Source organism: Cydia strobilella, chromosome 27 (genome assembly GCF_947568885.1).
Source record: "Cydia strobilella chromosome 27, ilCydStro3.1, whole genome shotgun sequence".
NCBI lineage: Eukaryota > Metazoa > Arthropoda > Insecta > Lepidoptera > Tortricidae > Cydia > Cydia strobilella.
The window spans coordinates 3221425-3246696 of NC_086067.1; the positions used below are offsets into that span (position 1 = coordinate 3221425).

Below are 25272 nucleotides of genomic sequence, written 5' to 3' on the forward strand. Positions count from 1 at the left end.
CCCTCACTATAGCGAGGAAAGTGCAACATCCACAGGCGTTAGATCATCTTCATTACTGGAATCACTTATTTTTTTACGATATTATAACAGAAACCACTGGAACTTCTGATTTTTACGTGAGTCGGTAAGAAGTGTTTTTAAGTAAAAAAATTGTTGACAATGTTGACGTTTCTGTTCTGACGTATGAAATGTCAACGATGCGTTTTGAAATTGCATCGACTCAACTTGTGCGTTCAGAATTATATTTATATAAATAAAAAATCTAACGTTTCTTATGGAAATTTAAGGTTTTTGAGTTAAAATTATTAAATAAAGCTAAATTTGGTCTTTTTTATTAGATTCTCAAACCATTTATTTAATGATAATTACGAGTAATATCAAACGAACCATTATTATGAGCGTTTTACGTTTTGTTATCTGTCAAGCTACTTAACACGCTCCATCCAAGGTCAAATTACTTTCCCCACTAGTGGATAAAATGCGTTTTTCCCCGCTTGTTTTAAAGGATAAAAGACGGCTTTCCGAGCTAGTGAGGGGAAAAATATGTTTTGTTCTTCACAACTGTGTTCGAGAGATATAGTCGTCTCGCCAGTTGCTCGCAGTGTGAACGATCCCATTTTAACACACTCGCGGACACAGCTAGCATTCGCGTAGTTTTTTGTTTCCTTTGGCCTATGACACATGACGTCGCCGGCGACCAGCAGTCGCTTGTGCGTCGCCACTACGCGAGTCGCCGAGTCGCCCGGGTCGCCGATTCTGAGTCGATAGGTGTGGGGAGACCCTTAGTTCCCTCGCTACGCAATTCGCACATAGTGTTAAGACAACGTAGGTATCCGTCGGAAACATAAACTTTGTCCATAAGAGTAAACAAGGAGTCTAGTTTTAGGTGGACATGCGATGTCGCGTGTTAGCATCTCTCAAGATAACTGCGGCACAGTTGTGATATTACGATTACGACCAGTACAATCAGTTCAACGAATCATTAAACTGTTTCTCAATTCCTGTGAGCTCGCCTTACTCATCATCACTATTCTCAGTGTTATTGTCTGCTTATATATTTTGTGTACTTATATTATAGATCACAATACAATAGAAGAATTAAGATTTGCTGAGAGTGGTCTACGTGTATCAGTCCACTAGACAAATAATTTAAGAGATGGTGTGGAAGTAACAGTTTTGAATGATTCACGGTTAGTTTTACTAGACTTATATTGACCGGGATATGGACCGTGATATGTCGTAGAAGGGAAGAGAAGTAGAGGAAGAGCGCCTTCCCGGTGGATAGATACAGTAGCATATGCAGGACCCCAGGCCCAGGCTTGCCTGCAAATGGCGTAGCAATGAGGAGACGGCTGGAAAAAAGACATGCATTTTGTTCAAGGGTACCTGAACATAGCGGGTGTGAATGCGACCGATGGTAACGTTGAAAGCGAACGCCGCAGCCGACGCGCACTAATGAGGGTAGACCGAGCGCGGTCTACACAACTTTGACACCCACCCGCTATCTTCAGTTACCCAAGATGCATGTAACTGCGTCGAAATATCGGGAGTTCGAAAACAATACAAAAGGTAATCACGGTCAATATAAGTCTGGTGTGGAAGTAAGTTTACAGAATCCGCCGCAGTGGCAGCACTTTGAAATGGAAAAATGTGCTGTCGATGAAAATGGCTTCTGCCCTCGGAATTATTTTATAAACATTTTAAACTGTATAAAAGGAAGTTTGCGGGCTTGTACCAAGTGCTTAAACTTAATAATGGACCTCCGACCTACTTTACACATATATAAACTATCGTGTACCTATAAAAAAAACAGAATTGTATGAAATATATGACTTATTTTTAGTTGCATGCCTGGATGGTAACGCGAATATTCTATCATTTAAAGTTTTAACGGACGGATGAACAGTGTAATTTTACTTTTACTTTAATACGCGTTGATGTCTTTTATTTGTCGATGTGAAAGACGCATGAATACTTATTTACTTTTTATAAATAGTACTAAATACCACAGCAAAAGATCATTAGCATAAAGTCGAACTCATCCCCTTTAAGGGATATCTTCCAGTCAAAAGTTTTCAGTCCTCGTAATATCTTGTAGTCAAAGTACTGCTTATTCTTTATATTATAAGTGCACTCTGAACCACAAGTTCTACCGTAACTACTTATAATCAGCATTAAGTAGTATAATTATTTAAATAATTTTCCTGTTACTATAATTCAGGGATATTACGGAGCTCCGGTTCTGGTTCCGTTAAGTCGGAACTTAAGATTGGTATTACAGTTACACATCCGCTTCGGTGCCGGTTCCGTTACTTTTGAATCGGAAGTTTCGGAAGTTATATGGGATGTCAAAGCTTAGCGCGGCGGCGAGACATACGTACGTACGTTTTACGTATTTATTTATTTAATCTTTATTGCACAAAAGAAAACCTTACAGTACAAAAGGCGGACTTAATGCCATAAGGCATTCTCTACCAGTCAACCTTAAGGCTAAGCAGAGAAATTGTGGGCGGTGCTACAAATACAACAGCAAAAATAAAATAAAAATAACATATAATCACATATATACAAATATAATATACATATATACTATATATAATATATATATAAATAACGACGAGACTCATTATGAAACTAATAAAAATACACTAAGAAACTTTCTTTCCGCTAGCATAGAAAGCACGTAAGGATTTTTTGAACGCGAACTTATTTGGCGCATTTTTTATGTTAAAAGGAAGTCCGTTCCAAAGGCGCGCCACCTGCACAGTGAACGAATACGACATGAACCCGGTTCGGTGAAAAGGGATGGACAGAGACATATTGCCAGAAGAGCGAAGTTGGCGGTCGCGAGAAATGCCGTAGTATTGAAATAAGGATTTGAGGTACTCAGGAGAGTGTGGTAGCCTGGCACTTTGTTTACTATTACGTATATCAAAAACAAACGGGTTTATACCTGTCATTCGCTCATCTCGCTTGCCACGTGCTGAACTAAAGAGTTGTTTTGTTTCATTAGTGTTATTTAATTTAAAATACCTATTCGTATGTGTTGTGTTGTGTAATGTCTACCTACTGACAGTACTTCAAGTACTTCAGTAACTTCAAGACCGAGTGAGGAATGTCGAGATCCGACGCCGCACCAAGGTGCGAGATGTGGGGGACGTCATTACCAAGCTTAAATGGAGTTGGGCGGGACATGTTGCCAGGCATGATGGCAGATGGGCCAAAATGTTGACGGATTGGTGGCCGCATTCGGATGAAAGAAGCGCCTGGCGTCCGTCGTTGGCTCGTTGGGTGGATGACGTTCGAAAAATCGCGGGGCACTTGGATGAGACTAGCCCAGGACCGGGATAAGTGGCGTACACGAAGAGAGGCCTATGCTCAGCAGTGGGCGACTGAAGGCTAGAATGATGATGATGATGATGACGACCGACAGTAGTACTGACTACTGACTGTATGTATGTGGCAGCACGTCTCGTTCACCTCTCACTCAGGCTCCGGTTACGTTTTCGGTTCCGATTCCGTTTCTGTTTCTTTTAATACTACGTCGGTGGCAAACAAGCATACGGCCCGCCTGGTGTTAAGCAGTCTCCGTAGCCTATGTACGCCTGTAACTCCAGAGGAGTTACATGCGCGTTGCCGACCCTAACACCTCTCTTTGGTTCCGATAAACTAAATTTAAAACATCTGGTTCCGCTTTCAGTTCCGATAAAACCACATCCGTTACAACCCTGCTATTATAATTACACAGCGTTTTATAACGCGCGTATTATGGTGCTTAGGTGTAATATGTTACAGAATAAAATGCGACGTTTTCAATCAAAAGGTACCACATTGTCGCTTGTCGATAAGGTTGATTTCTAATTGAAGCTATATGGAAATAGCGCCTTACTGACAAGCGACAATAAGTACCCTTTTGGTTGAAAATGGCACAAATGTTTCATTATGAGGAATGGCACAAATACCTAGAGTCAGACCAAGAAAAGTCTGCAACGATTTTGATAAAACACGCAGTGCAAGTGTTATTTTAAACGTCAAACTTCTATGAAATTATGACGTACAAATAACACTTGCACTGCGTATGCTATCAAAATCGTTGCAGACTTTACTTAGACCTCTAACATTGTTTTGTGTAATATAAGGTCTAAGGTATATTTTTCTCGGGGGCGTCGTTGTAGAATGTTCGCGATCCCCGGACGCCCCCCAAACGGCATATTATGGGAAACGCCGGTGTGGGTTTAGTGGGTAGGCTCCTCCCCCTCATTTCTCAATGGAAAGAGCCGGGAGGTGAGTCCCACATACCTCCCCCATAATGGGCCCACCTCAGGTCAGGGGGACGATGCGTAACATCATTCCCAAACTAAGAAAAAAAAAGTCTAAGGTATATCATAGCTCTTAGTTACGATTTCACTCACATACCTAACTGTGTTAGGCTACGTACGCCACGTCTAATCGTCACTTGACAAAATGTGTTAGTTGTAAAATACTAATAATTTTCTGTTGTAAAAAGATCCCTTTGAGCATTTAATTGTGACGATTTTTAGGGTTCAGTACCCAAAGGGTATAAAATGGGACCATATTACTAAGACTCCGCTGTCCGTCAGTCTGTCTGTCACCAGGCTGTATCTCATCAACCGTGATAGCTAGACAGTTGAAATTTTCACACATGATGTATTTCTGTTGCCGCTATAACAACCAAATACTAAAAAGTACGGAATCCTCGGTGCGCGGCGAGTCCGACTCGCACTTGGCCGGTTTTTTTTAGATTTAAAATTTCGACTTCTTAATTTGGTTGGGTTATACTGTTATAGGCGGCTGTTAACTTTGGCTGCTAACTTCACACCGGTTGTGATTTATATTAATATCATTAGTGGAAACTGTTTAGGCTAATGTATTATTCATTTTAATGTATACTAGCTATGTACATTTATTGTAAGCTTCTTGTTTCCCAATAAATAAAAATAAACTAAAAATATAGGAAATATTGTCTTCGGTTACCGCGATAGTTACTCATGAAATAAAACTATGAAAACGGATTATATCGCGTATATTGAATTTATAATACATCCCGACGTTTCGAACTCTTTACAGCGTTCGTGGTCAACGGGTGACCACGAACGCTGTAAAGAGTTCGAAACGTCGGGATGTATTATAAATTCAATATACGCGATATAATCCGTTTTCATAGTTTTATTTTATAAAAATATAGGAACTAATATTAAAAGGTATAATATGTATAAGAAACTACCAAGATAACGTAATACATGTACTTGGAAAGACATTTTAATTTCTAATGTGTTTCCTGCATACTTAGTTAGATAGTTGTTTCGATAAGAAAACCGCACTCAGACAGTCACGTTTTATTATGTATGTGGACAATTAGTGTGGCAATTAATACTAGAAAGAAATAATATGGGGTCACTTTGTATGGAAGTTTCTATACAAGGTGCTCTACAATTTTTGACACTGTTCGAAATTTATCCTCATCCATCGTACTGTGATCAATAAGAAAAAAAAACTAAACTTTCACTATACAGGGTGGGAGGTAATAACCCTAACCTACTATAACTACGTACTCCTGGTGAGCTTGATGAGTAATTTTATTTATTTATTTATTTTATTTAAAAATTTGGATGAGGTCATAGACTACCATAATATACAAATTCCAGGCGTGTCTTCGTCGGTCGGAGTGGACCACTAGGGGACCCGCAGGACTCTCAGCTCTGGCTTGCCTTCATTGGCCATCCAGAGAGGAGTCGTTAAAGCTATTTGCTCCAGGGATGGAAGTGAAAGATGCATAAGACGCGAGTTGGCACAGTGGCTGGTAACAGCCATTACTAAGTATTATCAATAAATATACCATAGAAGATGCAAATCGCGTGTCCGAACCCCGACCAAGCGTCGAGGTTGACCGTCGCTCTTTACAGTTCACGCGCGTCAGTTGTTGCAGCCGGACGTCCGTGAAAACTTAAAAAATGCTTCGATGCATGATAATTAACTGCAACAGCCCAAAAATTGCGAGCACCCAAAGGCAGGAACATATTTCCTATCACAGATAAGTAATTTTTCAAATTATATTATCATATCCATCAGTGTTGTTTTATTTTAAATCTAAGTTCGTTGTACATACTAACCCCTTAGTTTGTAAGTTCTACTAATAAAAATATGTGTCCATGTGTTACACGCAATAAAAATATTCATTCGTTCCTTCAAAATTATATTTTGCGTAAATTTTATATGAAAAAGTCAGCATGCTTGGTTTCAATACAAATCGTGGTATTTGCGTCATCTAGCGTATATATTAAATCTGTGGTATTATCCCTTAACCACTTTGTTGTAAGTTAGCGCTTGAAACGGAATTTGTTTTTTTTTTTTTTTTTTTTTTATTATAAACTGATCGGCGATTGGCCCTAGTCACACCTGATGGAAAGTGAAGACAGGGCCTAAGATGGAGCTTACCGGTTCAGTAACAGCCTACTAGCGTTCGGGCCCACCCTGTATGTCTGTCTATACGAATGTGCTAAACGTTTAACAAGCGACACATCGTTAGGTTAATCGTTGAACAAACCCGGTTCCGATTAAAACTACGATTGATAAGTACCTAATTGTCGTGGTAATTAGTATTATCTTCATGCAGGTAAAGGTGACGACAGGCGAGGTAACAAATTTAGCCTCTGTCGCATGTTGTCGTGTACAGTTTACAAATTAAATAAATTACCTTGACAAGACAATTTTAATATTCTAGTTTAATCTTTACGAAAAATATGTGACGTTTTCAATCAAAAGGTACCACATTGTCGCTTGTCGATAAGGTTGATTTCTAATTGAAGCTATATGGAAATAGCGCCTTACTGACAAGCGAGAATAAGTACCCTTTTGGTTGAAAATCGCACATATAAGCAAAGTAAAAAGGTAATGACTTCGTTAAATTTACGTCATATTACCTACTAATCTAAACTATACTTGTAAACTACGAATTTTGTTAAATACGAATTTCAAAATGGCATCTACTCATACTCATACTCATACTCATAATCTTTATTGCATATCACATTGTATCTTAACCTATACTTAACATAGAATTGTGTACAACATGACACCCTGTAGGGCACAGCAAACAGTTTATTCAAGACTTTTCTTACTTTTCTCATATCTACTCGTAAATATACCACTCTTCATTATATTGAAGTAATTCGCCCTACGAACTACGAGTATACATACATATCAAGTCCGTGTATCTCGTACACAGTCCCAATTCATCTAGCATGGGCTTGCTGCCGTTTTTGAGGAACTAGTTGGCATTTTGACGTTGTATCTTCGGTTAGAAAGAACGCAATCGGACCAAAAACTACAAAGTTCAAAATGGCGTCAATTTTTCAGCTACTCTAATATAAATCTACTTACGAGTATATATAAGGGCCCAATTCGTCAGGCACGGGTTCGCTGTTATTTTTGAGGAACCAGTTGGCATTTTGACGTAGTATGTTCGGTAAGTTCGGTAAGAAAGAAACGCAATGGGACCAAAAACTACAAAGTTCAAAATGGCGTCCAGTTTTTAGTTTCACTCTAATATAAATCTAAAATAGCGTCTACTTACGAGTATATATAAGGTCCCAACTCGTCTAGCACGGGCTTGATGCCATTATTGAGAAATTAGTCGCTGATTTTGAGGTTGTATACTCGGATAGAAAAAACACAATCGCACCAAAAACTACAAAGTTCAAAATGGCGTCCAGTTTTAAAATTTACTGTAATAATATACTTAAGAGTATATATAAGATCCCAATTAGTCTAGCACGGGCTTCCTGCTATTATTATTGGATAGAAAAAAACGCAATCGGAGCAAAAACTACAAAGTTCAAAATGGCGTCTACTTACGAGTATATATAAGGTCCCAACTCGTCTAGCACGGGCTTGCTGCCGTTGTTGAGGAACTCGTCCGCGTTGGTGACGTTGTAGACATAGACTTTGACGAAGGGCCGGACGGGGGGCCGAGCCCACCACTCGAACGTCATGGAGCCCGGCCGGAGGACCAACTCCTGCGGGGGGAAAAGGGAACATTATAATAATAAAAAATATTTTTTTTTTGAGTGTACGTAGGTCTGTGCACGTAGGGTAGGGTAGGAAACAGTGGCTCGGAAAAAAATAACCGGGTACAGTGGCTCACTCAACCTTATAATTTCAACATGATAGAGGCGATATTGGGGCGACTGAGCCACTGTTCGATCTAAGCCACTGTTTCCTACCCTACCCTATATAAATATTTACACGGTGGCTATAAAATACCTGTTGTTACCTACCAATTTATATCTTTTCTCAATGTCTGTATCTTTTTTGCATGTAGTGTGCACAATAAAGCATTTTATTATTATTATTATTATAAGTGCATTCCCATTGCCAGGGAGGTTTTGGGATTATACTAAACAACTTTTACTATGGGACCAACCCTGAAATCGCGAAAAATATTTGGCTGTTTCATACATTTTGGCTGGTCCATTTTCAATGTGAGGGTAAATTTTTTTTTGCGATTTCGTGCTTGGTCCCATAGTAAAAGTTGCTCAGTATAATCCCAAAACCTCCCTGGCAAAGGGAATGCACTTATTTTTTAGCCACCCTGTATATTGAAGGTTGCAAAACTATAGTTCGGAGATAGCGAAACACGTGCGATCAGTTTATGAGTGATTTATTGACTGAACTTTCTATATCCGTAAAATGTATATAACCTAAACCGTAAAATTATTTAACTCTTTATTGCACACATCAATAAAAGAGAACAATACATAAAGAAAACAGTAACACAAGTAGAGGTAAACAACAGACGGTTTCATCGCTAAAAAAGCGATCTCTTCCAGAGAACCTTTAGTAAACACAAAGAGAATATAATAGGGTAGAGCAGTACTGTCATAGTAAATTTTGTAGCCACAGTAAATTCACTGCGACACACGATTAAAACTACAAATGAAGATGTATAAAAATATCATAAAATGTATTTATATTTCTTTTTATTTGCATCAATTATTTTTATATTATTTTGACCTATGTTCTTTCACTGATATGCGTTAAAATTGTTAAAAAACAAACGAAACCGTCAACGCCAACTATCCGAGAGTAGGCCAAAGGTAGTGGCGCCATCTGATCAAGAATCAAATTTTCTTGATTATGGAGGCACGTTTTTTCCTTAGACTGTATCCATCTATTACAGAGTTATATCTATCTTTGGTAAACATTAACCTTTTCGACGTCGTGTCAAACACAAAAGTTGTCACTCGGACGTTGTTCTGTGGTCTGTGGCGGATTAATTCATCTTTGGCGTTAGACCCCACCTTCCCTTAATACATTTAATATATTTAATAATTATTTCTTGCGTTGAATTGCGCTTTAATGTTTTTATTGTAAATGTACCTACTGTCAATATAATTTATTTATTTACTTTAATTTTTTATCCCTCATTTTCCTATTCATCTCTCTTTCGTGTTTGCGAATCTAGCAACGTATACAGTGTAGAAAAAATTAATGGGCCCTGGAGGAAAAGTGCCTTAAAACCTTAAGTTAGCTCATTTCGCTCAAATTTGTTTCGCTCAACATTGTTTTATTTTTTTAAATAAACAGAACTGCATTCAAAGATTTTTTTAAATTAGCTTGTTTCACCCGGGAAACGAACCGACTAAAAATTAAAAAAAAAAAAACAAACTCGCTATTTTATTCTACTATTCGATACAGTATGATAACATTTCTCCAAGAAACATTAGGCATTACACTCGTCTGTCGTACAAAATATCCATAAAATCCAATATTTAGTATTCAAAAATATTTTTAGCTAAGCAAATGAAAAAAAAAAGAAAAATCTGAATGCAGCCGGGCTAGCACATGATTCGCGCGAGAATATCTCGCCGCGACATAGACTACTCGTCCCTCTTTAATTCATACAGTTAGTAAAAGACGGGTAGTCTATCTCGAGGCCAGATACTGTCGCGCCAATCATGTGCTCGGCCTACTATTTTGTTTATTTTAAAAAATAAAACAATGTTTCCTTTAAGCAAAATGAGGTAAGGTGAGTTCGGCTAAGTTTCGGACGATTTTAGGTGGGTTGAGATGATGTTGTTTTTTTTTTTTCTCAGCTTTTGGATAGGGTACGGACATGATTTAAGTACAGAATTGATAATAATGAAATGCTCTATATAATTGAATTTTATTATCTTTCTAAACGTCATAGTGAGCGTGTAATGAGTGTTTAAATATAGGAAACAAAATAAATTGACAGCATTCTTTTTTTACCTGGTGGTGTAAGAACGGACGGGCCTATAAGTTCGGCCCTATTGCCGGTACCATAAAGTTTACCATTGCAAAATAACCGGTTTTACTCACCGATTCATATATAGAAGAATTGGCCTAGCAGTAATTCGGGCTATCATATCCGACCCATTTCTTTTTTTTTGCATTTTTTCCGTCCGATCTTACACCATGCGCTCAATTTTCAAGAAGTTGTGGTTGTCAAACTTTTAGGTGTGGGGTCAATGAACCCATGTGGGTCAATGAACCACGTAGGTTCATTGACACCTTAAGCGCGGTAGGTTGAAAGAGGGTGATAAAATAGGACATAAGGGTAAAATAATATGAAAGTGGAGGAATTAATACGACCAAAACTTAATCAATTGCAGTAATATCAGTCTATAGGTACTTAATAAAGTTTCCAACGCCAACTCACATAACTACGAGTATGATTTCGTGTGAGAAAACATATCTCGATCTTACAAACAGGCCAATTCGCTTTGATAAGCACACATTTTAAACCAAGTAAGAATTGATTAATCAACACAACAATAATATTTCAAGAAACCATTATATTTCTTTAACATTATTAAAATAATAATAATAATCAACAAAAAAATAAACCTACCTCTTCATAATTACAGCAGATAGGTAAATAAAAATATTTATAATTATTTATTCATAAAGAGATCAGTTACCTACTTAAGTGTGCAATATTAGACGCTTAGATTGTAATTTGCGGTTATATAAAAAAAAACACCACTATATACGTCTGTTAGAGAAATTTAATCAAGCATCGTGGTGACACGTATAAAGTTTGAGCATTCCTGAGAATTTAAGATCGGATGATTTGCATCCGATCTTTTACCACTTCGGGTAAGACCGGATCTTGGCCTACAGGCATCGTATCAGAATTCCAAATATACAGATTTGTCACAAATTTAATAAAAATAACATGCAATCTGTAAAAGAAACAAATAACGCTTAAACTTACCAGTTATTCCAAAAAAACTGGCGGAGGGTATATCCGGATGGAAAATAAAAACACATTTTTTGAACTTTTCTACTTAACGGCACAAAACACGCGCCTAGTCTGTCAGAGCAACAAGTGCGGACTGAAGAGGGGTGCGGAACAAAATTGCGCATCGCATCACCTTGCCAGCATTAAAAAAATACCCCACAATAGGCGGAAATTTGAATCATACGATCTTACCCGATGTCCGTAACTTTGCCGAACTCACCTTAACTAAAGGTTTTGAGGTACTTTCCCTCCAGGGCCCATTTGGGGCATTTTCTATGAAAAGGGACCTTATTGTCGATGGCGCATACGCCGAATAGCGTCGCGCGGCATTGTATATATATCGGAGCATCGTTAATAATGGTTGTAAGCGCCATCGACAATAAGGTCCCTTTTTATAGAAAATACCACATTTATTATTTCCACACTGTATACGTTACGTACTATAGCTTATAGCCATACGCGTATGGCTCAGGAGATAAAAACCGGTCCGTGAGTAAGAAGGATGTACTTCGCTGTTTATTACAAGTAAGTAGGGATGTATACTAAAGAAGAGACAATTCAATTAAAGACTGTTCACCGTATCCATATTACGAAGTTTCGGACGCCTCGGCGTGAATCGTTCTTTATCCTACCTCCCGGTTGACAGTCTCTATAACATAATGCTCTGTTTTTAAGTACACTATAGTTATGGCATAAAGTTCTATATTTAAACCGAGCAAACCCGACTCACAAACTCGTTTCCATGGTTATATTAACATTTTTTTCACTGCCTTTATAACCAGTATTTGTTTAAGCTACATGTATAGTATTTATATGTAATCGGAGCTCAATTTACGCTAGTTATTTTGTGTATGGTTATGTATGTAACAAAAGTTACTGGGACTGCACTTAGTATGCGATTTAGAAGGGATACATCTATAGTTTATGGTTTCACAGCGTTACCAGTCCCCGTAGACAACATGCCAATCGCTAACGCTCCGTAGCGAACGAAACGCAACTGTCACTGTCACACTAATATGGAAGTGTGATAGAGATACACAAAGCGTTTCGTTGTCGAAGCGATAGCGATTGTCACCTCGGCTAGGCCACCAGCCGGGCTAGCACATGATTGGCGCGAGAGTATCTCGCCGCGACATAGACTACCCGTCCCCCTTTAATTCATACAGTTAGTAAAAGACGGGCAGTCTATCTCGCGGCGAGATACGTCGCGTCAATCATGTGCTCGGCTTACAGGATCGACAAAATCCGTAACGAGTACGTACAGTCGCCATGAGATATATCGAGGCGGCCTAGGTGCTCACAGATATCTTAGTGCGTGTTCAGATGTTTTGACCATCTCGGCCGCTCCGATATATCTGATGGCGACTGTACGAGCATAGAGTAACTTACACTAGAGCGGTACTGTCATAGTAAATTTTGTAACCCCAGTAAATTCACAACCATCTGTCGACACACTTTAAAACTAAAAATAAATATTTATAAAAATACGATAAAATGTATTTAAATATGGATAAATGATTTTTTTATTTGCATTAATTATTTTTATGATTTTGACACATGTTCTTTTACTGATATGCGTAAAAATTGTTAAATAACAAACGAAACCGTCAACGCCATCTATACGACAGTAGGCCAAAGCTAGTAGCGCCCTCTGAACGAGAATCAAATTTTCTTGATTTTCGAGGCACGTTTTTTTCTTAGACTGTATCCATCTATTACGGAGTTATTATCTTTGGTACGAGGAAGCCTGGGCGTGCGCGACATCGGACATCGCCGATAAAATGCAGGTGAGCAGTTGTGTATCAGATGTCGCTGCCCCAATATTACAAGGTTCTATGCTACATTTTCAAGATAGTTGAAATTCGACTTAATGTCACTATGATAAAGTTCAAATTTCAGTTCGATAAAAGCTAAACATAGAACCCTGTAATATTGGGGCAGCGATGTGTCTGCGGTACTGTGAGGTGATGGACGAAAGTTGATTGTGATCGTATTATGTATAACTTACGTATTTCATAATTTGAAGTGTACAATGATTTAGTTTCGACTGTGTATTATGTTTTCAATAATTAAATAAATAAATAAATATCCATTCATTAGCTTTGACGCTACGACAAATTACGCCCCTTAATATTAAAAAAGCCCCAAATAACTTCCCTTTTAAGAAATCTGTACGTGCTTTCTTTGCTGATAGAATGAAGGATTCTTAGTTTTAGTTTTATAATTTATATATTATATTGTATATATTAGGTATATGTATATATATTATATGTATTGTATATGTATTTTGATGGTCTTGCATATGTATATTAAATTTTAATTTAGCTTTGCGTATTATATTTTGTTAGTAGTAGTAGCACCGCCCACAATCTCTCTGCTTTGCCCTAAGGTTGACTGGTAGAGAATGCTTTTGGCATTAAGTCTACCTTTTGTACGATAAGTATTTCTTTTGTGCAATAAAGATTAAATAAATAAATAAATAAAACATATATTTCGTAGACTGCAAATTATCCTTCCAGTAATCGTAAAAACTAAATTTAAACTTATAACAGTTCAAAAATTTGCATACACATCCGTATAATAAACCATGACCCATAAAACATCGCAATATTTTTATTTCAACAACTATTTGTCAACGCTAATCTTTTTTAAGCCGCAAAATATTTTGCAATAAAACATTTTATCATCATCTTCCTCGCGTTATCCCGGCATTTTGCCACGGCTCATGGGAGCCTCGGGTCCGCTTGACAACTAATCCTAAGAATTGGCGTAGGCACTAGTTTTTACGAAAGCGATTGCCATCTGACCTTCCAACCCAGAGGGGGAAACTAGGCCTTGTTAAGGATTAGTCCGGTTTCCTCACGATGTTTTCCTTCACCGAAAAGCGACTGGTATAAATATCAAATGATATTCCGTACATAAGTTCCGAAAAACTCATTGGTACGAGCCGGAGGTTTGAACCCGCGACCTCCGGATTGAAAGTCGCACGCTCTTACCGCTAGGCCACCAGCGCTTCTAAAAAAACACTACAACATTTTATATTAACATAAAAATACTACGTGATCGTTCTTATCTTATCTTAACCTTAGAGGATATAATATTATAGAGCGATACTATCATAGTAAATTATGTAACACTGAATTCACTGCCATCTATCGACAAACTTTAAAACTAAAAATGAAGATTTATAAAAATACGATAAAATTTATTTAAATATGGATAAATGATTTTTTTTATTTGCATTAATTATTTTTACTATTTTGACCCATGTTCTTTCACTGATATGCGTTTAAATTGTTTAATAACAAACGAAACCGTCAACGCCCTCTATACGAGAGTAGGCCAAAGGTAGTAGCGACATCTGATCGAGAATCAAATTTTCTTGATTTTCGAAGCACGTTTTTTCCTTCGACTGTATCCATCTATTACGGAGTTATATCTATCTTTGTCTTAACTATACATTGTATAATAAATGAACTGAGAAATCTTGAGTTTTATCCTGACTCAGGATCAAGGTAAGATTACGACCTTTAATTTTTTGAAGTTTTTTTTTAATACCACGTCGGTGGTAAACAAGCATACGGCCCGCCTGATCGTAAACATTATTTGTATATAATAGGTATTTTAAGACAAAATCGTTTCTCTTTTCTGTTCCTTTTATATGTACAACCTAAAATTAATGTGATTATACTAAAGAAAAGGTGAAAAAGCTAAAGTGGCCGAAGCAGGAATCGAACAGGCGGCATCTTCAGCCGTTAGCCGCGTAAACTATAGACGTCGGTTCGATTCCGGACTCGGTCAACGGACCAAGCTAACACGACACACGCTAACACACACTACTTGTCACAGTGTGTGGATGGTCACTTTGTCTGTAGTATAATGACATCTATTTCAGTTTATAATATATATATATATATATATATATATATATATATATATATATAGTAAATAAATGAATATATAGGTACAGTATTGTAATATTTATAAGTTATTTATTTAAAAATACAAATAAAAAATAATAATAAAATAATTTGATGTAGTAGTAATAGTAGTAAAACTCCTTATTGTACAAAAAGAAACATAAAACAAGAGAAAAACGCATCATTTGTACAAAGGCGAACTTATCCCTTTCAGGGATCTCTTCCAGTTAACCTTTGAGCAATTGAGGGAGAATTGGAGAACGGTAGACATCAAAGCTGTACTAAACGGCATAAAAGAAAATATTTAATTTCCTAAAAGACAGGTAAACCTATAACCTACAGTATATAGCATGGGCATGGGAATTGTGTTCCCTAGTAGTACCTAACACCTAACTGACAGTTCTAAGTTACAGTTAGGTACTACAGCTAATACCTAAGTTGCTTAACTTAAAAAAAAAACTTTAGCATGTCGGAATGAAAGAGCTATTTTTATATTAATTAATAATTATGTCTATACTTAGCAATGATAAAATAAGAAGTTCTATTAATAAATAATTTTATAAATAGAAAATATTCGTAAGTATTAGAGAAATAAGTAATTTATTGAAATTTAAACTGGCGACCTCAGTCCCTAGCAACCATTAATCATTCAACCTGCAATGTCAAAGTCATCATAAATCTCCCAAATATTTAAAATCTCAACCGTTAACTATGTCGAGGAGAACATTAAATATTTACCTTAAAAACTTAAGGTCACATTACGCCACGGTTTAACGTGCGATATCTCAAACGCTAATCTTCTGTACAAAGCCTTATAATAAACTCATGTTCGTGAGTACAAGCCACGCTTGTGTGCGTGACGGTATGGCACGCGATTGGTCGATATAGTTGTGTGAGTGTCGTAAGGCGGGTTACACAATATCAAATTTGTCTGATTGCACTGATATGAAGTTTGTTTGGATTATAATGTTTAGATTGTGGAGATGGATGACACTTGGCGATTCAAGGGCAAGTGACGTGCGAAATGTGCAATATGTGTGAATATGGTATTTTGTGTTCAATGATGTTGGATTGAAGCTAAGTATGAAGGATAGTAAAATTTAAATCACATTTACAATCGGGTCTATTGCGAATTTATTTTGTTATTTGACGCGCGCGCGGATGCGGATGTTGTAAGTGTTGCGTGTCGGACTATTGACAATAATTAACATTTATGTGTAGTGGGTGGTTTGAAATTGTGATGTCTACCCCCAAACTTTTAATACACTTTTCGTCGGGTAGTCACGCGAATCTCTGTTTTGACATTTTGCTGGGACGTTAGTTAGCCGCGACCACGACCAGTGAAACCTGTGTCGAAAATTTAATACTTATGTGTTCAAAACGCGAAAGTTTTAAATGTTATAATTAAAGTAAAATTTTGTTAGATACATAGGTATTAGAGAAAAGAAACCAACAGTCGTAGCTTTATCAGTAATAATTTCGCAGCGTTTTATAAAAAAAAAATCTTACTATGATATTTTATTCGTTCGTTAGTACATCATCGTTATGCCCATTATAATCCCTTATCGATGGAATTCACTTACCATATCGATTTTTTGACCGCTAAATCATCATTAACGCATATTTGACCTTTGCTGACGTCAAACAGGCTAGCCGGTAGCCGGTCGGCCCCGACCTGACCGTGGCGACACGTGATCATTATTATAAATGGAATAATTTAATTACTCCCGTCATTAATTATTTGTGAAGCATTTACACGTGTTCAAAAAAGAAAGGGAGATTGCATTGAAGGCATAGTAGTAAATCTTACATAGGATAGGAACAATATCAGTCTATTAGTTCTATTACACAGTAACGCAAAAATGTAGTTTTATATTGGATTGTTACACGTTTTAATCAATAGCAATTAGAAATTACACAGACAAGCTCACGTATTTGTTATTATATTCTCATTTGGAATCTGAAAATAATGATTATTACTTATACACATTTTTCTAAGTTGTGTAACAGAGCATATAGATTTTTTTTTAATGAACAATTGAACATTGACCTAATGTGGACGTAAGATCTTTAAATAAATAGTTCAGATATCTACCTACCTATATAGAGATTTGTATATTTTGAGATTTGTATGTTTTTGTATGCTCAGAAGTCCTAACTCGGGGTTTGTCAGAGAGGTATGGAGCGCAGCATATTAGGTGTGAAACTAAGGGCTCGCATCCGGAGCACCACGCTGCGCTCTAAAACTCAAATAATTATTATCTATTGATGTAGCTCGAAAAGCGGCCAAGTTAAAGTGGGACTGGGCTGGTCATGTCTGGGCCAAGATAACCACGGAGTGGGTGCCCCGTGAGTCAAACCGGGGATCCGGCAGACCTCGTTGGCTATGGCGGGATAACTTGGGACTCCTTTTTGAGAGACTGGCCATCAGATGTAGCTCAAAACCGGGAGGAGTGGAAGAAGAGGGGGAGGCCTTTGCCCAGCAGTGGGAAACAATAGGCTCGCAATTATAATAAATAATAGTATGTTTACTTACATGGTCTATGAACAGCCGGACCCAAGTGCCGAAGAATATGGCGCAGATGATGCCGGCCAGCAACAGGACTATTGCTGACGCGAGCACGAACCCTGGAACAAACAGATAACAATTAACGATAGAACTATGGCCCACAGTCGTGGAACATGCACATACTACGTGACCCATTTGCAGTCACCTTCCGTGACTGCCCGTAGTATATACCCCCTCCCCCTCTCTAGTTTTCGTAAGAACAAACGGAAAGTAAAAAAAAAATATGGGGCATTTTCTATGAAAAGGGACCTTATTGTCGATGGCGCTTACGCCGCACAGCGTCGCGCGGCATTGTATTTATATCGGAGCATCGTTTATAATGGCGTAAGCGCCATCGACAAAAAGGGTAGTTATAGAAAATACCACATATTTGCGTCAATTTAAAAAGTGTTAAAACGCTGCGCGCCATCAGTATTTGAAATTTGAATATAATAATAATCTTAAGATCTTTTTGTACACACAAAGCAATGATTAAATGAGTATGAGTGTAGTTCGAAAAAGCTCGAGATTTCCCTGTAGTTCGTTTTTTTTAGCATTAGAAAAAGGTAAACAATCTTGACTTGTTTTCTGTAGCAACCTCACTCAAATGCATTATGTGTAAGTACGTCCGTATATATATTCGTATGTTGTATATTTTTCAGTGCATCGCTCCTACCAGGAAGAGTACGTGATATTGTTGAACAAACACCGAGGAAGCCATGTTTATACGGTGACCGACAGTTGACACTGTCAACATGAGACGGCTACTGTTTACCACGCTGTATAACAATGTGGGAGAAAGAGATGGTAATATTTCCGTATTTGGTGGCTTCAATCTAGAAAAGTTCACTCGATTCATCTTTTGCCACTGCTGGGGTTCAAGAGTACCTTATTGTATAGTCAAAGTAAGTTATTCACACGGACAAAGTGCAAAAAATGTACACACGACAGAGGGCTACCGCGTTTAATTTCGCCGCTAGGGGCGCTAGTGTAGATGGAGGTCTTTCAAAATGTCAAATGCATTGAAGTTTGGGGGGTTTCAAGCTTTTTTATCGGGAATTTTTACTCCTTATTATTAATCTGGTAAATCTTTGTTCATCTTTGATTAATCATGGTAAACAATAGATATAGCTCAATAAATGTTAGTGGTATAAAAAAAGTGCTAACTAAAATATATGCAAAATTAAACATGTTGAAAAAATTACACATTTAGACGATAAAATACCTTTGTGTATATAACAATATATCTATTGATTTTATAAAAATAAGCATAGAATAATTTTGAGATCTGTTTTTCTGGACCTACATCTACAGTGGCGCCAACTGGTGTCCACAAAAACGGTAGCCCTCATTGTCCATACATTGAGATAATGTGTACATTTTCTTGTACTTTATACAAAAAAACAAAAAAAACAAATAGTTTTTTTACAGAAAATTATTAAAGCATTTACAATTTATACTGACCCCCACACTAGGCAAAGCCTGTCCCGTGAGGGTCTTATCTGTGTCCATATTTGGTACCTTGACTGTACAGTCGCCATCAGATATATCGGAGCGGCCGAGGTGCTCAAAAATATCTGAATGTGTTCAGATATTTGTGATCACCTTGGCCGCTCCGATATATCTGATGGCGACTGTACAAGAGGATTTGGGACTTTAGGTAAGGTGCACAGGGGTAACCTTGAACTGCACAAAAAAACTGTTGTTTTGAACTTTGGCTGATCTTTATGATGTCATTTCAACAACATGACTGCAATAAAGAATCTAACTTGAATTTTTTACTTACTTAAGGGGCCCACCCATTACCAGTCCGCTGGACGTTATCGCCCTAACAGTTGGTACAAGAATTTTACAGTTCCGAACAAATGACAGGCCGATATCGTCCGGCGGACTGGTAATGGGTGGGCCCCTTTAGTATAAAATAACCCTTCAATATTAAGAATATGTGTCGTTGTTGTCTCGCCGACAAAAGAATTGAGATCTATAGATATGGGTGCCAAGTTCTGTGTGTAGAAAATCCTGAAATTATAAAGGATTTGAATTGGCTAGTATCCTCTTAAAAGTCACCGGCAAGCTCGGCCGAATTGCACCTTCCCATGTACAAACATAGTTCCTCTCTCATTTTAAAACTCCGTGTTGGATTGTAATGAAACTTTGCACATACAATAACATTAGGTATATCTAGGTCTGTAATTAGTTAATATATCTCCAGTTTATAAAACAAACGAAATAGAACCAAAACAAGTTTTGTATGAAAAACTTAAATTCGCTGTATTATTTTACTATGGTATCTGACGCTACATAAACTAATCACAGACATAGATATACCTTATCCTATTGTAAGTTTCAGAGCAATCTAGCTAGTCGTTTTAAAATGAGAGCGGAACTACGTTTGTATGGAGAACCGAGCTTGCCGGTGTGCGTTTATTCTCATTTTACCAAATGTAATCATCTCATTTTGCAAGTGTAATTGGTGTAAACCGTTTTTGTAAATAAATAAAATAATAATAAATAATAATCTCATCAGTATGAAAACAACAATCTCAAATAAATCGTACCGTTGCTACCTGTCCAAGGGTCAAATAGTAAATCTTAGTAGGAATTACACGTTTACTGCATAAAACCACAACAACAACCCATTAGGTATAGTTATGGCTCAAGAAAATTACAAATTAGGTAGGTACAAAGTAAATGCTCAGTTAAATGCAGGTAATACTATAATATCATGTTGGTGTCCCTATTTTGCAAGCTTATTAAGTATTCGAACTTAAACTATCGTGAGACATATTTCAAAACATTTAGATCAGTACGGTTTCACTCACTATTATTTTTAGTCGCTTTTGGCGACATGTTTCGGATTCTTTGGGAATCCTTCCTCAGGCACGAGTGTCTGCGGCGGTTGTGTGTATGTTAATAAGTATGTTTACTTTTACTAGCCGCTTAGAAATCAACTTATAAACCTGTCTATATTATTTGGGCCGATTTGATTTTGTTGTCGAATTTTTTTTCGTCAGATTTTAAAGTTCCCTGAAGCGCAATTTCACCTTTGTGTCCTAAAAAATCTTCCACTAGGCCAGGGAATGAATGCTCAAAAAAAGTTATAGAGGGAAATGCTTGGAACACAATTTTTGACTTCGTAATTTTGTTTGGACTAGTTACTTAAACATATCAAAAGTCCCCGCCCGTAACCCTGGTGCCGGTTTGAAGGTTCCATTTTTCGGTTTTTCGAGGAATACTATCAATGTTGATACCATAAATAAATTCATCACCTTTGATATGTTTACCTCATAAATAGGCCAAACAAAGTTACGGAGTCAAAAATTGTGTTCCTTTCCTAGCATGTCCCTCTATACCTTCTTAAGGGGCCCACTGACTATCAGTCCGCCGGACGATATCGGCCTGTCAGTTAGAACAAAAATTTGACAGTTCCGAACAACTGACAGGCCGGTATCGTCCGGCGGACTGATAGTCAGTGGGCCCCTTTATTGTTATCACGAAAAAGTGTGCATATTTTCGTAATTCACATCACATAATTATATCACTATAAGTACTTATATTTTTTTGGGAACAAGTTGTGATTTCGAATTTGTTTCGCCAAGAATAAGCTCATCAAACCAGCCAAATATGAATTTAATAAAAACACAAATCAAATTATTAGATTAAATATTTTGATTTGTGTTTTTTAGGGTTCCGGACCTCAAAAGGAAAAAAAACGGAACCCTTATAGGATCACTCGTGCGTCTGTATGTCCGTCTGTCACAGTCTATTTTCTCCGAAACTACGGGACCAATTAAGTTGAAATTTGGTATACATATGTAAGTTTGTGATCCAAAAATGGGCATGTCCAACGTAAACAAATGAATTTTAAACATGGGGGCCACTTTTGGGGGGTAAATGAGAAAATTAAAAAATAAAGTTGTTCAATATATATCGTGTTGCATATCAAATGAAAGAGCTAATTTTGAGTATCTCAAATATATATTTTTTTATAATTATAGGATAAACAATTTAGAAGTTATTCAAGAAAATAGGCGAAAAATGACCATTCCACCCATCCATCCATCTCCGAAACTACTGGGTCTAAAATTTTGTAAGAAAGGAATAAAACATAATTGAACTAATTCAGGCTCGTAAAGTTTTATGAATAAGGGGGCTAGTCTAAAGGGGCCCACTGACTATCAGTCCGCCGGACGATATCGGCCTGTCAGTTAAAACAAACATTTGACGGTTCCGAACAACTTACAGGCCGATATCGTCCGGCGGACTGATAGTCAGTGGGCCCCTTTAAACTATAATCCCTTTAAAGTAACAATGAATAATATTAACATTAAATATACGAGTATATGTATAATAACATCATCAACCTTTAGTAGTTTAATTACATCTTCTTGACATCAAAATTACGAGTTACATCTAAGTTGATATTTATCTGTCATTGTTGGTGTGCGTCATACCAAGGCAAATTTATACCAAGGTGGGTATTAAATAATAAAATATAAGGGGATACTGGGACAGTTGACCATACGGGAAAATTGGAACGCTAAAATTAATTTTCACCACACCAGCTGGTAATGGCTCTTTTGATCGTTAAAAAACTGATAAGAAAGTTGCCCGTGACCACAGCTAGCGCAACCTAGCTGAAACGTCGGAAAAAAAGGTAAAATAATAAATTTTAATCGCGTTAAAGACATTAATTATCTCAAGATGTGTTACATTTTTCCACACAATTCCGAAGTGCCAAATCACACTCTACAATAACCTCCTTTCGTAACATAAATAATCTCCGTGACATAACAAACAATTACATTTATGTGGCCACATTAAACTTGGCCACTATAATTGTTATATACTATTCCATACAACTGTCAAAGAATTAGAGGTCAATTTACGCCGGTTTTTTTTGGTAAATGCTCTCGTTTCTTGCTAAACCGTTTTGGGTCATTTTTTGCCGGCCACCGAGATGGAAAGGGTTTTTTGTGCGTGTTCTAGTTAAAGATGTAGATAAGCTTGGATTGTATTTCAATTAGTTTGTAAACAAAAATGAAAGGTGTAGGTATAATTAAGATTTATTCACATTTTAAGGTCGAATTTCAGTTTGCTGTTCCTAATACTTAGTTTAACGCATTTAATATAGCTACTGCTACATTATGCTGAGGCGAAACCATTTTCGTGGTAAACTTAAACTCCTACCTATTTTATAAATGCTTATAGTTTTAGTTACACTTCTGTATGTAATTTTAGTTTTAAGTTTATCACAAATAAAACATTTGATCAAACATTTGATACTGATTAGTAAATATTGCCTTTGCTTGGTTTTTAAATTACTTCCCAACATGACATGTGAGTAGCAACTTTCATACTACTCGGTGAAAGAATTCCTGGATGAATGACTAAATTTTTCACTGTATAGAAATAATCTTAATAAAAATTGTAATATACTGTACTATAATAATAATAATACAAAATTGTATTCCTATGAACATAATCTCTGACGATCATTATAGTTATGCGTTTTAGGTTTGATTGAAGGCAAATTTATAATGTATTTTATAATGAAATAAATATCTTATCTTATCTTATCCTATCTTAAATATGTCGAAACCTTAAAATTTATTTAATGTAATTGTTTCATGACATTGAAATTCTTTCATATCTATAAATGTATTATTAATTTTATAATTGTATTGTTCTTCTAATTGTAAATAATTTTTTAATATGACGATGTACAATTACTACAAATAAAATATATTATATTCTATTCTATTCATATATTATGTTTTTAATCCCTACTAATATTATAAATGCAAAACTTACTCTGTGGGTCTATCTGTCTGTCCTTTAGCTCTTAACGTTTAAAACGCTAAAACAATTTAGAAGAATTTTTTTAAAGAAATAGTTTGAGCCCCGCGGAAGGACATTGAATTTTATTGTTTATATCAATAACTAGCGACCCACCCACGCTTCGCACGGGTTACACAAACCCTTAACAAATTATACACCTAAACCTTCCTAAAGAATCACTTTATTGATAGGTGAAAACCGTATGAAAATTCGTTTAGTCGTTTTTGAGTTTATCTCCAACCTACTCGTACCTGTAGCCAGACACGTCGGCTTTATTTTATAAGCTGTAGTGATTATCATCATTCCACGTAGCCATAATCGCGGGCAGAAGCTAATAGGTATATACAAATATTGCTCGCTTAATACGTGAGTAATTTAATGTGCACTACATATTTACACTACGTACGAGCAGTTTTGTTTACATAAGACACGTCGTGGCCTTGGCTATAGGTATTCGAAGATATAAGTGTAATAATAACAGAATGTAACATACATAACAGCACAACAACAACGATCTAAAGTATAACATTTAAAACTTTCGCGGTTTGAACACATATTAAATCACATTTACAAACCACCAGCACGCCGCCGCGACCACGACCAGTGAAACCTGTGTCGAAACGTCGGTAAATAAAGGTAACAAAATAAATTCGCGATAGACCCGTTTGTAAATGTGATTTAATAAACGATCTAAAGTTTTACATTATTAGATAAAATCTATTTGTTCCTATGTATTATTTCAATAGTAAAAACTAATCCGTTTTCTAATTTTAAATTTAAATTTACGCATTATTTTTATTTATAAAAATTACATTCGTTTTAAGACAAAATGACGGAAAATTTGAAAAAAAAAACAGAATTTGATGATTTTTGGTATGTGATTTTGGACGTTTTTTGCGGGGTTTGTAATTATTTTATATTAAAAAACTTTATCATAGTTGTATATTTACATAAATATGAATTAGCCTATGCAACTTCTAACGCTGTTATATATTTTTTTACTATTTTACCCATAATCAGCAAACAATTATGTAACACATACATATTAATTTCGGGCAAAAAGATAAAATCATGCATTTAGGGTTAAGTATTCTAATTTGTGTCGTTTTCAATCAAAAGGTACCACATTGTCGCTAGCCATAAGGACGCTCTGACAGGTTATTCGTATAAAGATACAATCCAATTTCGTCCTTATGGTAAGCGACAATGTGGTACCTTTTAATTGAAAACGACACATTTTGTCTCAACAGGTTATGAATTTCACCTAGAATGGGGTTCACCGGTCGAAGTATTTTACAGATGGCGCCAGCATAGCTTTTCCTGTCGGTCCCTAGAATTGTGTCTAATTTTTTTTTATAGAACAAAACTAGACAGAAGAAAGCTATGATGGCGCGATCTATGCAAACCTTTGACAGTTGCCAACCTTATTGTTATGGATATGACCTGTCACTGTCAGTGTCAAGTACTGATGCAGCCTCGGAATGTTTGAAATATTACGAAATTTCCACAAGGAAGAGTTTTACATATGACCGTAAGATTGTGCACCCGTTAGTTTACAATCTAACGTAGGTTTGATCAGTTTGTAATCTTCCAACCGTCAGTTTATAATTCAACTAGCGAGATTGTAAAATGTGTCATTCTCAATCAAAAGGGTACTTATTGTCGGTTGTCAATAA

General features: G+C 36.6%; 1 protein-coding gene across 2 annotated transcripts in view; it reads right to left on the bottom strand.

Moving 5' to 3' along the window:
* Nucleotides 1-25272, bottom strand: part of LOC134753517 (scavenger receptor class B member 1) — a 110988-nt gene that overhangs the window by 19370 nt on the left and 66346 nt on the right. For both annotated transcript variants that reach the window (XM_063689414.1, XM_063689415.1), the window contains 2 exons: nt 17744-17835; nt 7876-8036 (listed from right to left, as the gene is read on the bottom strand). In XM_063689414.1, coding sequence (XP_063545484.1) covers nt 7876-8036; nt 17744-17835 — 253 coding nt within the window. The remainder of the gene's footprint in view (nt 1-7875; nt 8037-17743; nt 17836-25272) is intronic.